Source organism: Anomaloglossus baeobatrachus, chromosome 4, assembly GCF_048569485.1.
Source record: "Anomaloglossus baeobatrachus isolate aAnoBae1 chromosome 4, aAnoBae1.hap1, whole genome shotgun sequence".
Taxonomy (NCBI): Eukaryota; Metazoa; Chordata; class Amphibia; order Anura; family Aromobatidae; genus Anomaloglossus; species Anomaloglossus baeobatrachus.
The window spans coordinates 506,248,059-506,265,588 of NC_134356.1; the positions used below are offsets into that span (position 1 = coordinate 506,248,059).

Consider the following 17,530-nt stretch of genomic DNA (forward strand, 5'->3'; position numbering starts at 1 on the left):
TTTCAGCCTTGTCTTCTCAAGGAAAATATAGAGGCTACAAGTCAAACACCTACAATAGTGAAGTACTGCAAGAACACGGCTTCTTTTCTCAAGGTATGTATTGTACTTACAAAAGATTCATTAAAAACAACTGTGAAAAAGTACACCACAGCAAGCCCAACTTGAGTTTCACCAGCTTCAGCTTCATCTGGGGAATGGCTAACTTGTCATCTATTCGCTACTCGCACAAATAGTCCGGCATTCGGATTACTCGTTTACATAGCGAGTTTTCTCCATTGACTTGCATTGCACACACTATTCAGAATGCATATGCGAGTATTAGACAGTACTCGTTACGAGTATCGCAAATCCAGTATTTCGAAACTCGCTCATCATTAGTGCTAGCTATTCCCAGTGCCTTTCCTTCAAATTGCATATTGTGCTCATTCTGCAGAACCACAGCTATTTCCTGGCAGGCAGTTCCATATATAAAGTTAGCCTGTGTGCAAAGCAAGAACAAAAAACAAACAAACATAATAAAAATAAACATGCAAAAAAAACCCCACCAAAACACCCTGTCTGATCATAGCCTAAAGCTGTTTTTTTTACTTCAAATGAGTAGAAGTTAACATTTGCTTTCATACTTCTGGGAGTAAACAAATGAATCTATGCACATAAAATAACACACAGTGTTAAAGGCAGCATGCCTATCAAAGTGACTGAAGTGCCCTTTAAGGAGCATGAAAACTTCTTTAGAAAAAAAACACCAAAAAAATACAATAAAATGTTATGTTTTTTCTACAAATCTCTATAGCAGTTTGATAGTGTACATTATAATGCTCGTGTGATGCCCTAGTCGGGCCAGGTAGTCACAAATAGGCCCCTACACTACACTTTTCTCTCACAGGTGACATCAGCCGACCTCTAAACCCTAGTCACCCCCCCTCAGGGCCAGATAGACACACCAGGGGGTGAAACAAAGCGGTTGGAAGACGCCCACCAAAGAGTTTAGACAACTTGGGGCAGGAAAAACACAGTGTCAGATCAGTTTCAGAGTTCAGGGAGAGTGGAGGTCAGGCCTGTGTGACAGGCCTGAAGCAAACTGACAGGTACCAGGGTAGGTACCTGATAATGAAGAGGATTCTGCTCTACATATGATGCTGCGGTCATATAGCTGATAGGCAGGGATACAAACTCAGACCCCACTGAACTAATATTAATGACCTATTCTACAGATAGGTGATCAGGGAAGCTGTTGTTGTCACCATTTAGGGAATGTGTAATGACATTTTTGGGGGCAGATCCCACCATGGAAACTATTATAAAAAAATCCTGGAATGATCATCTGCCTCTCCTCGCTGTCCACAGGATCAGGATTTTGAGCATCTCTTACCAACTTTGGGTTTCTAAAACCACCAAGTGATTAAAAGAAGTGACTGCTCCATTCTTCTGGTGTTTTCCACTCGGAAAACGCTCTGTATTTTACAATGCAGATCAATGGGAAGGCTCGGAAGATGCCGGAATCTACAACTCCCAGCTTGTCCATAACAATGGTAAGGAGATGCTGGGAGTTGTTGTTATCAGACTGCGAACTATACAGGAACCACAATAGGCAATATCACAAATAATCATTTACATCCAGGTACCTTTATAGGTGACATCTTCTGAGTAATTCCCATCCCTTTTGCCTCCACGCAGTACAGATGCCATGATGAGGTTTTGTGCCCACCGCTCATCTCTGAAGACCTCCCTCTTTATTCTTCAGCAGCACTTCCCCACACAGCACCTTTACCAATAAAAGTATCATTATACTGCCCCATAAATATAAATATCTCCCATGCTGTGCCCCTAAAGAAATAATTGCTGTGCTTCCTTCACAAAATATCCCCCCCACACTGCCCTTATCCAAAATACCTCCCACACTGCCTCTCTCCTTAATATACCCCCACGCTGCCTCTTTCCATAATGTCCCCATACACAGTTTCTCTCCATAATGTCCCCTCCACACTGCTCTCTTTTTAATATACCCCCACACTGCCTCTCTTAATAATATCCCCCATATTGCCCCATTTTTTTCTTTATTATTATTATTATTATTTATTTATATATTCCCCCCAAACTGCTCTTTTGAAATACACACACACACACACATTGCACCCCCCATCACCCCTCCCCCCACACACAATACAATGTACCGCCCATTTCCCCTCCCCCCACAGACAATACAATGCACCCTCCATTACCCCTCCCCCTACTCACACAGACAATACAATGCACCCCCATCACCCCTACACACACACACACACACACACACACACACACACTACAATGCACCCTCCATTACCCCTCCCCATACACAATATAATGCACCACCCATCACCCCCTCCCCACACACAATACAATGCACCACCCATCACCCCCTTCCATACACACACACACACACACACAATACAATGCACACCCCCTGCACACACACAATCACACACAATAAAATACACCCTCCATCACCTCCTTCAGACACACTCATACCAAACAATGCACCCCACATCACCCCTCCCTCGACATAATACATTGCACCCCCCATCACCCTCTACACACACAAATTACACTACCCCATCACTACACACTCCTGCCTCTCCCCCTCCCTCGGAATACAGTAACCACCCCTGCCTGTCACAAAGCTGTGTTCCTTCACAAATGTTCCCCCATTATGTGTCCTCAGCCCCTCCCAACTCATCCCAATATCTACGGCTCCTCTATGAAGCGCTTACTGCTGCCTGATGTATGCTGTGTGGCGCCAGCAGCACTGTGATGACGTCAGCAAGGTGCTGATCTCATCACGTTGCTGCACGTCGGGGCAGGGCTCAGTCCTGGCGCACTGTTCAAATGTATTTATATCTGAAAGACGCAAATACATTTGAATAGGAAGGAGGAAGCTGCGGTCACCGGCACCACCATTGCCACGCTCCTCAGCTTTGTGTGCATGCCGGGCACACTATCACACAGCAGAGCCGGCACAGCACAGCGCGCTGCCTCCTGCTCCTGCTGCAGCTAGTGTGTGCATGGCAGATAATGCTGCCCAGCCTGCATACTGCTGAGGAGAGCGACGGTGATTGTAGATACAGCAGCCCACTACAGGCACCGGCCCACTACAGGGACCGGCCCATCTGGCATTTGCCAGAATTGTCCTATGGTCAGTCCGGGCCTGGGTATGGATATGAACAATCACTGATATAGTAGGTGCAGTCGGGCTGGCCGATGTGGCAGAGGCCGGTATAGCAGGCTTGACCAATAAAGTACGATGCAGCAGCGGCCGATAAAGCAGACTTGGCCGATAGGGTATGATGCAGCAATGGCTGGGGTAGCAGACTTGGTGGACAGGGAACGATGCAGCAGCAGCAGGTCCTGGAACACAGAACAGTATTAGCAATGTGGAACACAGCACTAAACAGCAGCAGCACTTAGGGACCTGAGAACTACCAACTTATAGACCAAGTTGCCCATGCACCTCCCATAAAGGAAATGTGCCTTAAATACCTGATGCCTCTCAGCCATAGACTGAGAGGCACATCCAAGTTAAAGCGTACTGGCCTTTTAAGACAAGGTGTTCACACACCCTAAGAGCAATTCCAGGAGGCCAGTGTCGCGTGCATAGGCCCCGCTGGGCAGCGGCAGGGACCGAGGAGAGATCTGTCAAGCGGTTGGGAAGGTGAGAGTGTCCGCGCCCCCACCAGCTGAGGGGAGAAGGATAGTGCGGGGATACCAGTAAGGGAGTTACACACTAAAACCCTATGAGAAATTTTCAACAAATATCTGGAAGTACACATGAAAGATTAGTTAGTTCTTGGAGGTAATAGTTCAGTATTTCCTCTTTATTACAATATCATCCTCCAGTGTTTGGCAGAAGGTGTCAGATTGCCTCTCATACAAATCCCATCATTGACATTGCTGTAGCTCTAACAATTGACTACAGTACATACTGTAGATTGCTAATGCTCAGTGGCCTTTACTTAGGAGTCACTGGAAACCAAACTAACCACTCCCATAAACAAAAGGCGGTCAACAAATGTCATGTACTGATTTCCCTGAGACTTCACAATCCATTTTGTGGATATGGATATTACAGCTGCCACACTAAAATGGGCACAATGGTCATTTGAAGATTACTCGACAGTTTCCATTGCCACTTCATCCTGCTCCCTCTGTGGAAGATGTTTTAATTTGAAACGCAGAACAAAATCAACCGAAGCTAAAAGGACTAGATTTGGAAAACCTATTTCCCAAGCAACAGCAACAAAACACTTATTTCTTCATTTCTTAGATGAAGAGATACTGGGAAGAGTGCAAAAGAAAATCAACAAGAATATAAGGAGACTACATAAAAATGGAGGTCCGTGCCTGGTGAAGGTGGAGCAGGCAGATGTGCTGAAATGGGTGGGAGACTTCTTGTTGTGTGGCCTAATTGGATTGTATGAAAGATCTCCAAAAGAATCATTCGATACTTCAATGAGAAAATATGTCACTTCTGTCTCACAGGAACCATTCCAAGATTTGTTTCATCTATTTTACGAGGAAGGAACTAAAAATGTAAGAACTTTATTTCAAGAAATTGATCAGATGCAAGAAAGACTTGGATTAAATTGTAGGACAACTTATCAACCTGTACAGTTTCTCTGCATTGAAAAATACAAAATTGACTTTCGAGAATCCCAACATCCCAGTGACCTGCGAGTTGTTATACTGGTGGAAAAAGAAACTGGTTACATGTGTAATTTCTATATTTACTCAATTACTGAAGTCCTTAGGCAAGCTCAATGCATCCCATTCCTATACATCATGCGCAAACTTCTAATCCCATTTTGTAAGAGAAATTATACAGTACACATTGACAGTTCAGCCCTCATAAATAAGGCAATTTTTGAAGAATTTAACAAGCTGGGCTTAAACCTGCAACTTGTTTCTAAGCTCGGAGGAAAATATGGGTCAAGTGATAATAAAGAAAATCATAAGGATAAGACATTTGGAGAATATTTCAAGCTGCCTTGCATAAATGGATACAGACTATTCCCAGTCTATGGAAAAGACATTAATACAATTATATTTTCGGTAGTGTTTGGACTGTTAGTAACGTTTTCTTGTTTTAATTCTTTCATCCTTTATTTGATGGAACACGTAGACTATGGGGAAAATGTCTCACTACAAAGATTTGTAAAAATGCTCTCAGAAGACATACTGGGAAATAATGTCCACATGGATACTTCTCAATGGGAGGAACCTAGCTCTGATGAACACCAAGATGCAGATATGTACAGTGATTCAGAATGGTAAGTGCCAGAATAATCCTGCAGAAATAATTTAATGATTATGTCAGGGGCAGACACTGTCACCATCACAGTCACAGCAGGCAAATCCAGCGTGTGCGCAGTAGTGTTCTTCAGCCTGAGTTAATTCACCCCAATTGAATCTACTGCGCATGCATCGGTGAGTCAGTTCCACTTACGTTATCGGTGCGCTATTAAACGTTGTCATCCTAACTCCCGCCGATTAAATAAGGGGTGAATTAACTCAGGCTGAAGAACACTACTGCGCACACGCGGGATTTGACAGCTGTGACTGTGAAGCTGAGAGGAGATGATAGGAAGGATAATAAACCAGGGAGGCGGGGATTTCTTCCTGGGAACCAACCACCCAGTAACCGAAGCACACCGCCCAGTAGCCCAGTAGGCTAATTTGCATATGGTGATCTAAAGTTATGTTTCTGCAACAAAACATCTACTATGAGGCATACAAGTAAGACTACTTTCACTATCCTATTACCTGTATGCCCATAGTAATAGCTTAAAATGGTCAAAGGGGTGACAAATTCCCTTTAAGCGCTGTCATTGTTCAATGCAAATGTCTAAATTCTGTAAATGTCATAGTTATACTGTACATTGTACACTTTTCAGGTCCCAGAGCCCTTGTCAAGTTGTTAATGGCTACCCTTCATAATCATGATGGGTCCCTGAGCTGCTTCATTGGCTACACAGGCAATATGTCCGCCCTTCATCTATACTTAACTTAAAACATTAAGCATGTGATTAATCTACATTTTAGTCCTGCACCTCCTTTTGAAAGCTGCAGGACTGCATTTGGCATTTATGCTGCCCTAATCACTTTAAGTTGTCACGCCCCCTACTGGTAAGTCAGACTAAGGGTATGTGCACACGAGATATGCATAAACATTCATAATATAGAACGTGGCCCATACAAAAATCATACCAGGTGTATACAGTTGAGCTTAACATTTGCTGAAAAATACATATTTATTTAATATGCAAATGAGAGCTCTTCAGTGCACGCTATGCATTGGTGCAGTTTTATGCCCCAATATTTGCATATTAAAGCCAGTCCTTTTTCTTTATTGATAGCGGTCTGCTGGAAATAGAGAGCGCTCCCAGTGACAATGTAGGTGCACAGACAATATAGCTATGGACATGCTCTGCTGCGCAGATCCTGCCTGTCGATGCTCACTGCTCGAAGTACCAGGCAGTCTAGCAAGTGACTACAGGAAGAAGAGTACCATATGTGCACATGCTGTCGGTCCACTTAAACACCCCTCATCCTCCTTATTGAAGCAACTAGAGTGTGGCCAAAGGCAATCAGGAGCCAGGTATCATTTTGTGCATGGCCTCACTGACACTTGGAGCGCATCGATTTTAGGCAGCGCTTGCTCTTATCAATGGAGCGCTGTCAATCAAGTCAGAAGACTGGCTTCAATATGCAAATAGAAAAGTGTAATGTTGCACCAAGTCATAAACCATGCCAAAAGTACACCAATGTACCCTCATTTGCATAATAAAAAAGATTTTCATTATTAGGTTAAACTGTATATGCCTGGTATGATTTTTATATGGGCTACGTTCCCTAAATAAATGTTTGGGCAGTTTAATTGCCATTTTGGGGGTGACAGACCCCTTTAAATATCATCTTTCTTTGCAGCACATTGTCTTGCAATCATGTACTGTACACATGAAAGTGCAGTCAACCACTGTATGAACAGGATATTAAACGACTGAAGATCTGTTTGATATAGTAGATAAGCGGTTGTTTAAAAACTGCATTTGGACAATGTATTTAGCCACCACCTGCATTTAGCCACCCTTAGATCTAGGTACTTCACAGGCCCTGGTGCCATGAGGCACCACAGCTTGTCTCTGCAGACCTCCATCTTATTTGGTCTTCTGCAGCACATCCTGACATTTTGCCCTTAAAAATAAGTGTCAATATAATGATGCCTGAATAAAAAATAATCACCCATCCTGTGCCCTAAATAAGCCTTATGTTGTGCCCCCAAATGAATAACTGCCCCTCACTGTGATCCCTGCACAAAGAAACCACCCCACACTGTCCATCTTATGGTACATGGTCTCAACACTATCCCCCCTTATACACCGTGACCACCTCACAATCCCCCCTTATACATTATATCAGTATTTGCTGATATAATCATAATATATCAGTATTTGGTTATATAATCATAATATATTTGTATTTGCTGAAGGGTTCTTTTGACTGACATTATACAACTGCATGGATAAATTATAAATCTCAGAGAGTGGTAGAGCAAGGTATTTCCAAGCCGCGCCAATGACTACCAGATCAGGAAAATTTGAAGATTAATGTAGCTTCATTTGTGCACTGGTCAACGCGTTTCAGGAGACTCTGCTCCCTTCCTCAGGACAGTCAGGCAAAGAACATTAAATGGGATTTAACTTCAAATCTTCATAATCTGGTAGTCATTGGCGCGGCTTGGAAATACCCTGCTCTACCACTCTCTGTTATCTGCCGATTTGGGGACCCCTGCCGTGACTCGGAGTTACTTACATGCTGTCATAGGAGTTGTGACTTTCACAACCCCTATAGGTTAGTTTGACCACCCCTCTTCATAACCCCCCCCCCTTCCTACCGGGGTAAGACCCTATTGCGCTCTTTTTTCCAGTTTTTTCTTCAAATTATAAATCTCGTAAGACATCAAAATACAAACTGCTTAACAGGTAAGCGGGGATTACAGGAGGTGCAGGCACTTGTATAGATGATAGCAGTTTCACACCTTACAGTGCTTCAACAGGTCCTCATGGACATATTGAAGCACTGTAAGGTGTGAAATGGCCATCGTCCGTACATGTACCTGCACCTCCCATAATCCACGCTTACCCATTAAGCAGCTTGTATTTTTATTATCTGACGAGATATGAAATAAAGAAGCATCGCACCCCGGTGAGTGCCCCCTAGATTTTTTTCTTCTATTCACTATTGGAATACACTGCACTGTGGATTTTCTCCAGGACCAGGAGCGCCATCACTGTGTTAAATTACCCTGCGCAAGGTTTGCTATAGCCCAACCCTCAAGTGAACCTGACACCATGTTTGCCAGGTATTATTCTTTAGTGTGGTTCTGATTTTTCTTTTTCCATTGTTATTTTGTAAATTATAAATCTGCATACAGTGTGTCATCTATTTTACATAGGTCCCCATAAACATTAATATCATAGAGAACTTGAAAAATTCCATTATACATCTCTCTGGTCTCTCGAGAGGAAAAATCCACCCCCACACTGAACATATGAGATTAAGTATAGCTAGGGAGAAAGAAACTAATTCTAACTGAGGAGGAAGGAGAGCTTGCAATCTAACAACTGGCCTCCTGTTCAGCTAGAACTCACTGGTGTGGACAGGTAATTACGGCAGAGGAATATTTGGGAAAAGCCAGTAAGTCTGAGATTCATTTACACAGAGGAGAAGAACTGTCTTCTCAACTACATACACTTTTTCTCGTCAAAGCATCTTTGCTAGATACTTGAGCACCAGTGGTCAGTGATGAATATTCAGATTTGTATAGATTTGATATTTATGGGAGGTACAGTTTTTGGCATGGAGATCACCAGAAGAACGTGTATATTATTATTGTATTTATGAGGTCTGCCCAAGATTACTAAATTAATATCAGGATAGATGACAATCCATATATCATATTTCCTAGCTATGGAAAGGTAACATCATGATAGGAAATATGGCGGGAAAAACTTCCACCTGAGATCTCCAGGGAAAAGATATCCTGTAAGTTGGGGATCTCCTAATTCTCTAGGACCGAGCACAACCCACAAACAGCCCCCACATGAGTTCATCAAGGGGAGGTATTTGGGTGCAAATTTGATCTAATATAAAGCATAAATTGAGTTTGGCCCTTTGTCAGTCCTTGAAAGTTGCAGCTTGTTGTTGGTTCTTTCCGATTTCAAAAGAAGTACCTCTCTCCTCTAAGCTCTGAAGCCATTGCAATTATATCAGGTTTGTTTAGTAATTTTATTTTGATAATCTTTTTTCATTTACATAGCTATATATTGTATTGTTTTATTTCCCTTCAAAACATATTTTGTATATTTTTATAAACACTGCACACTTTTGGATTAAATATATAAAATGTAATAGCTTTGTTCCTCTTGCTCTATAAATCACATCCCCGAAATCATATGCTACCTGTAACAGGTGTCCAATCAGCCGATAAAACCATTTTTGGTGGCAGCTAGTTTTTTATTCTTGGGTTATTGTGGGGCTTTGCAGTGAGGGTACTGAGGGTTTTATATATATATATATATATATATATATATATATATATATATATATATATATATATATATATATATATATATATTCCAGGCATTAGAATTTGTTGTATATATACACACACTACACCCTCACTGGGAGCTCCCCAATAATCAGCATAGTGGGGGAAACAGACTCAGCCTCGTCCATTAATCGTCGGTCAATTAAAATTGACCTGACATTTTGAGGCAGTGACAAATTGGTGTCAGGGGTAGGATATCTGTGTTGACCCCCCAACTGTCTCCCTGACAAACTGGTGCCAAGCGTTGGGATTATAGAGCATTAGTTATCTTACTTGAGCAATCATTCCTGTCACTAAAAACTTGAACGCTAAATGCAAGGATTCTGTACAGAGTTTTGAGCTTTGAGCTCAGTGTTTAATTATACCTAGAACATTACTGTATGTGTAGCAGTTACATCTCTCCACCCTCTCTTCTTTGTCTATTCTATCTTTTATTTGGTGAGTGCTAAGATGGCACCTTCTTATAAGAGGCACAAGAAAGCCATACTGATATGTATGTGTGAAGAGTGTGGTCTCGATGGGTCCAGCAAAACCAAAGAATTCTTGATCAAGGCCTTAGTTGAAGATGATGCTAAGGACCCAAAGTGGCACCAGAACCTAGGAACACTACATGACCTAGCTATGGATTTGGTTCCAGAACTGCCTGACTCAGAGGGGGCTGGAAGCAAGTACATTTGCCAGAGTGGAATTAACTCATTCTGCAGAAAATGAGAGAATGTGATCCTCAAATGCACCTGCAGCTGGTGCTACAAGAATGCAAAGTTAAGTTTGCAGAACAGCAGGTTCAAGTCAAGCAAAACGCTGCTGAGCAACATGCTGAGAGAACCAACTGGAAGGACAAACATGAGAGAGCGGTTTGTCAAGCCCAGTAGGAGTACCAGCTGAAAGTAATCCAAATCCAGAAGTTGCAATCTAACTCCCTTAACAGTGAGTCCAGTACTGTCAACATCTTTAACCCCCGAAATGTGCATTTTTCTGTCATAAAAAAGGTCTACGATTACAGGGACACCAAATATGTCTATGTTATTTGTTGATTTGTTTTTATTATTTTTTAAAAAAAAAACTGCATTAAAAATTACATTATTCTAATTTTTGTACTACTTTTTAGTAATTTTATTAGAAAATAAATCTCTTTTATTCTCCTTCTAGAATACAGGATGTAGAGATGCACTGCTCTGTACAATAGATATCTATGTCAAGTATAATCTGCCTGTGAAATCAGAGGCTGCACTGCAGCTTCAGGTACATTAAATCCCCCCCAGTACCATCACCAGAGTCTGTGCCTCAAAGGTTTAGCTCCTGTGTAAATGTTTGAAGGTTGTAGGTTTGAGCCTGGGGAAGAGGGAAAAACAAAATAATGATATTTTTGTAATTACACTATGTAACATGATTTTTGTTCCCAGGAAATAAATGTCATTTTTTAATTGGTTATATCATAAAAACATGGAAAAAATGTAAGCCTGCAAAAACTTTGATTTTGCAGTCAGGACACAAGTTGAAATTGGAATACCATCTTAAGGAAAATTACAAATGTTTGGGTTTAAGTTCATAATGAAAACGAAATACAAAATAATTCAAATCATTAGCATATTTTAATCAAAATGCTACAAATTGATGAAAAGGGACCTAGAAATGTTTACTTTTGTGATGGTATGTCAGATCACCTTTACACATTAATCCCCAAATGTTGTCGCCCATCAGCTTTTCCTTGTAGCTTCCTTGGAATCCTACATTTTGAACTTTGCTATCTTAATGAAAGCACTCTCCTTGCACCTCTCAATAGGCTCAAATCTTCTGTTTGAGCCTATCAAGATGGGCATCAAGGATATGGACTTTTAGACCTCGTGCAGCCCATTTTGCTATAGCTTTTCCCCAATCTCAACCAATGCAACATAGTTTTCGATCTTATGGTTTCCAAAGGAAGCCTGTAACTACATTAACAAAACTGATCCATGCTTCTTTCTCTTTTTTTTGAGCAGTTTGGGAAACTCTTGACACACCATAACTTTCTTGACTGGAGGGCCAACGAAAACGTCAGCTTTAACTTTTGCTTCTGAAAGCTTTTGTAAGAGATCTTGTAGATACTTAAATGGCACTGATTCCTTGTCCAAAGCTGTGACAAATTGTTTCATGATGCCTAGTTTGCTGCGCAGAGTTGGGGTAAAGGGGGCTTTACACGGTAGCGATATCGCTAGCAATTTGTAGCGATAGCGAGCGTGTAAGTACCCGCCCCCGTCGCGCATGCGATTGTTTGTGATCGCTGCCGTATTGAACATTATCGCTACGCCAGTGTCACACATACTTACCTGGTCGGCGTCGGCGCTGTGACTGCCGAACAATCCCTCAAGGGGGAGGGACGTTCGGCATCACAGCGACATCACCGCAACGTCACTAAGCGGCCGGCCAATCAAAGCGGAGGGGCGGAGATGAGCAGGACGTAACATCCCGCCCACCTCCTTCCTTCCGCATTGGGGCCGGCGGCAGGTAAGGAGACGTTCCTTGCTCCTGCGGTGTCACACATAGCGATGTGTGCTGCCGCATGAGCGATGAACCACCTGGATAAACAACCCTTACCGATTTTTGAGTTTGGGACGACCTCTCCATGGTGAACGATTTTCACCATTTTTGAGGTCGCTTAAGGTCGCTGGTCAGTGTCACACGCTGCGATATCGTTAATGACGCCGGATGTGCGTCACTAACAACTTGACCCCGACGACAAAACATTAACGATAAGACAGAAGGAGAATCGGGCACTGCAGAGCGGGTACTGCCAGACAGTGGAGCCGTACTCACGATTTCACAGAATCAGCTGTTCCTGGGTCTCTTATGCGCCTGCATGTAAGGTGCTTAGCAGAGTGGTGCTCAGCGGCAACGTGAAACAAAGTTCAAAGATCCAGTGTAAGAAAGCGGCAACTCACTCCATCAGATGCACAACGTTTCTTTATTCTGCGGTTGCAGACATATGCAGGAGCATTGGGGAGAGAGGGGAGTGCGGGGGACGGTGAACGGACGACAGCCTGTTTCGCGCTGAGTAGCGCTTTGTCGAGTCCTAGAAAATGCAGCCAGCTGATCGTCTTTATGAGTCATTCCAGCTGACGTAAGTGCTATTAAAAAGCAGCGTGAACTGCTGACAAGTACACACAATATCAACAAACCGCAATGACGCTGCGATGGTATACCGATCTTATACACATATATTACAACAATATTCACTGCCATGAATGGCATATCATTATACATTTCCAAATGACCAAAGTCATATTTTTTGCAGATAGTGTTCATTTAGGTACGTAGGAAGAAAGAGGTAAAGTAAATAGTAAAGTAATTCATCAGAACTTTTGCTGGCTCACACAAAAATCAGTACTGGAGCATAGAAGGAAAGCAATTTAAAATAAGCCATTAGGAAGGAGCTAACATCGATTTTTTTATATTATCCATACATATACTCATTTTTATTATTTTTGTTTTTATTCTTTTAAAAAATATCTGCTTATCAACAGAGGCACTGTTCTAACTAGAGAACGTGATAAACACTCATTCAAGTTATTTAATGCATTTTTTTGCCTATTTTATAATCTATGAATTATATTTTTTTAAAACTCCTTTTTTATTTGGGATAGTTCTTTATCATAAACGGCAGATTTATCTCAATAGATGTCACCATATCTTGTTTTTTATAATATCTCATCTCTCTCACAAAAAGCAAAAAATGAAGGATAGCATTAGGGAGTTGAATCCCTGCTAATTTTTTTAAATTACCTCCTAAAAATGCCAGATTTTTTTGGAAACCACTCGCGTTTTTATACAAAGATTATTTAATATTTTTAATATTTGTTGTATTTTTTATATATTTTTTTATAGGTGGGTAATATTACCTCTATATTTTTCCTCCCTGATATGAATTTTTTATTCTTATTCTAATAAATCGGACCATTATGCGACGTATTACCGCGCACAAGAATGTAAGAAAAGGGGTCCGTTATCTGTAATGTGATTTTAGAAGGAGGAAAAAAGTTTTTTTTTATGTAAGAGAGGAGAACAAGAAGGAACTTAAAACAGAAAATTTAGAACAGAAGGTTTAGCCAAAAGGAGGGAAGGAAGGAAAAAAGAAGATTTGCCATGAGCGACCTTGGGGATTTTTGTGCCCTAGATGTCATAAGCATGAAGATAGTAGTCGGGCAAGGGGTAACCCATATGCAGAACTATACTATTCTACCATTATTTTATGCAACTTTTTTATCTGCGTTTTTTTGATGTTTTTTGATCTTCATTTTAACATTCTTAATCAGTATTTTTTAATCTCTTAATAAAAACAAGAAAGAAATATTTTTAATGATTTCGTCATAAAAATACGGCCATGTCATTACGGTCATTAAGACCTAATGGGCCCATTGCTCTTGTTTTTATAATTAAGCGTGATTCCTTTTGTAAAAGCGCTTTGTGAGTGTCCCCTCCCATACCGGATGGAGACACTCTCAAAATGCCAGCAAATCTAAGGGACTCGGGGTTTCCAGCATGCTGTTCTCTTATGTGCTGGATTAATCTAGGTGAACCACTACCGGAGAGAATAGAATTAAAATGTTCTCGAAAACGTACATATAAACAGTGGATGGTTTTTCCGATGTAGAATCGTAAGCACGGGCAGAAGATGACATACACCACATTCTTTGTTTTACATGAAATAAAGTCCACTATATCAATGGTAACATCTCCAATATGTAAAATTCTGTGAGGTGGAAGGAGCAAAACTTGCAACTCCCACACTTGAAATTACCCTTCAGTGGGGTTTTTTGTAACCATGTGCTTTTTTGATCCTTCCATCTATTATGCACTAGGATATCTCCCAGATTTTTGCTTCTCTTATAAGTGACCAAAGGACCAAGAGCCGTCCTATGTTTTAGGTCAGAGTCGTTTTCCAAGACATGCCAGTGTTTTCTAATGCTGGCCTTTATCTGATTGTCCATGGGGCCAAATTTGAAGGTAAATAGAGAAACTTGGGACAAGAGCAGTGACCAGCGGGACTAAGCCCTCAAATCATGACAGTCCCGCTGAATCTAGAACGATTGGGAGCTATGATGATACCATTTGTTTTATCATACATGGTATTAGAAGGCAAGAAAAAAAAATCAGAGTATGGTAAAAAAAAAAAAAGACAATAAATATAATTCCAAGATTGTTTTTTACGGTTTTCATTGTGTCTTTAAAATGGCCAGAAAATAGGATCGTACACTGTCATAATTCAGCACTTTGCAATCACAAAGAGGCACAGGCTTTTTGTTTTGCCACAATGGCCAGAGGAGTTTGTGTTACTTTGATATCGCTGTTTGTGTTGAATTACCCCCATTGAAGATATACAATTGGCAGTAAAAAAATCACCACTCTACAACGTCAAGCCTTTTTTTGTTACATAAATGTGTCCCCAACACAAAAATCCCATGTACATAAGAGATCTGATACGTTGGACATCCAACCAAATAGCTACAGTATTGTCCAGTGTGAACCCAACATAATAGAGATGTCAGGATTCTAAATCCTCTCTGTGATGTAATACTGACTTTAGAGCTTTCCCTTTATAAGCTGTAAAATCCCAACGACATGGAGAAGTGATCGACCATGATACTATAGCGGCCACTCCCAGGAAATAAATTCAGGGATGGATGGCAATAAAATGCAAAATGAACCAAATACTGAGGTGTAAGTGTCATAAATCCATACATGCAGGATATATAAATACTACATTGAGTAGCATGTTAGTACATCCTTGTGGACGTGCTACCATGCTAAGAGGGCAGGCTAGTCTGGGGAAGTAACACCCTTGCGTCTAGTCCAGGGCCTCATTAGCATATGATAAAGGATCTTTAGAAATACTTTTTCTAAAGATCTCTTTATCTATGCTACTAGATACAGGGACGGTTAGGCAGAAATTAGCAATATGCACCCAGAACTGCTCGTGGTTCTGGGTGCATAATGCACTGGACAGGTTCACTTTTAATCCATTTAACTTAAAGGGCTATTTCTATCTCCAAGTTCTTCTCCCTATATGTAGTAGGTGTAATAAAAATAATATTAGCAAACATCTCCAAGTAGAAATATACCTTAGTTTTGCTGATAAGCTATGTCTCTTACCTCATGTGCAGGAAATTGCAGTAGCTTAGGTATTCATGGTTACAACCACTATCAACTAACTAACTGTCCCTATATGTATGGTCATAACCTTGAATACCTGAGCTACTGTAATGTCCTGCACATAAAATAAGGGACATGGCTATATCGGGAACTATACTATATTTATAACTGGGAGTAATTGCTAATATTCTTATTGCACCTACTACATGTTGGGATAGGATTTTGGAGATGAGAATAGCCCTTAAAGTCCAGAAGTGATGTAAAAGTCCCTGTGCTGTCTTCACCTGCTGCATAATTCCATATAATGTTAGTACGGCTTTATATTGCTCCACTGTCACAATGTGTGAGCTCAGCACAGTATGACTTGAAAAATTCAGTAAGACCAGAACTTACTAACTTTTCTCTTTCTCCATTTTTTTTACTACAGCGAAGTCGGAGCAACTACCTCTGTTTATGACATGTCTGTGCAAAATAAAAGAAAAAGAAAAGGACTGACTGGCCTGCGTAATTTAGGAAATACTTGTTACATGAACGCCGTCATACAGTGTCTGAGCTGCACCACGCCACTTGTAGAGTATTTCTTCTCTTGGCAGTTTGAGAAGTTTGTCAGTAGGTAATGAATATGATCATTTACATCTAATACTTCTGAATTCAATGGGCTTTAATAACCAGCTCTAAAATTATTTCAATGTAAGGACTTGTATGTTATATAGAATAATAATACAACAATAAAACAAACTAAAAATTCATACATAATAAGGATGGGGCTACAAGGCATTGTTGGCCATGACACAGATCGCACGGCCAAAGATTGCTGTATGCTCCTGATACATCGCAGCAGAAAGATAGGTCGTAGCACTACTCCCCGGGCCATGGGTGGAGGCCAGCATGACCAGGATTGGAGGGGAATAGAAGATGTCTGCTGGGGGGAGGAGTAGGCCCACTACAGTGGTTTTAAAAGGATGAAGTGGGGGTGGAGCGTCACCATTCCCGCTCTTTTGAGACAGTGCAAGAGTCCCACCCGCTCTCCCGAAAAGTTTATTCACGAGTGGCTGAAGTTGTTTAAATTAGTCCGGTGGATCCATCTGGGTATGGATCCCCTAATTGGCAAGGAATGGTTGGTTACCTGGTGATTTTTGGTCGGTGGACCCCGGAGGAGATTCTCGGGCCCCCATGTGTGTCTGGTTAATGGAGAAAATAAAATGTTGTGGTTTTGGTGCTGCTAAGCTGGTGTGGGTGACGGCTGGGAGCAAGATAGTTTATGGTTTGGTTATGTAATCACCAGGTTTTATAGCTTCAAAGACCTTACCTAGCTTTCACTGTATTTTTCTGTTTATATCTGTTTAATGAAATCGCTGCTATGGACAAAATGATCTAAAAAGGAAAAATGGAGTAGGAGTAGTTATAATTAGGTAAAAGGGGATTTGAGGGGTGGGGTTGTTGTTGGGGGAAATTCTGGAATCTACAATTCCAGGGTCATGCAAGTGAGTGGCAATCCACAATGTACAGTCATGGCCAAAAGTTGTGAGAATGCTACAAATATTAATTTTTACAATGTCTACTGCTTAAGTTTTTCTAATGGCAATTTGCATATACTCCAGAATGTCATAAAAAGTGATCAGCTTAACAGCAATTACTTGCAAAGTCAATATTGGCTAAGAAAATGAACTTTAACCCCCAAAACACATTTCAACATTGCATTCCTGCCTTAAAAGGAGCAGCTAACATTGTTTTAGTGATTGTTCCATTAACACAGGTGTG

General features: G+C 41.1%; 1 protein-coding gene across 1 annotated transcript in view; it reads left to right on the forward strand.

The window, feature by feature from the left end:
• The first annotated feature begins 15,235 nt into the window (after window positions 1-15,235).
• The window catches only part of USP50 (ubiquitin specific peptidase 50), a 61,843-nt gene continuing 59,548 nt past the window's right edge, over window positions 15,236-17,530 (forward strand). The window contains exons 1-2 of the mRNA XM_075342765.1: window positions 15,236-15,337; window positions 16,197-16,382. Of these exons, the coding sequence (XP_075198880.1) occupies window positions 15,297-15,337; window positions 16,197-16,382 (227 nt within the window). The 5' untranslated portion in view covers window positions 15,236-15,296. The remainder of the gene's footprint in view (window positions 15,338-16,196; window positions 16,383-17,530) is intronic.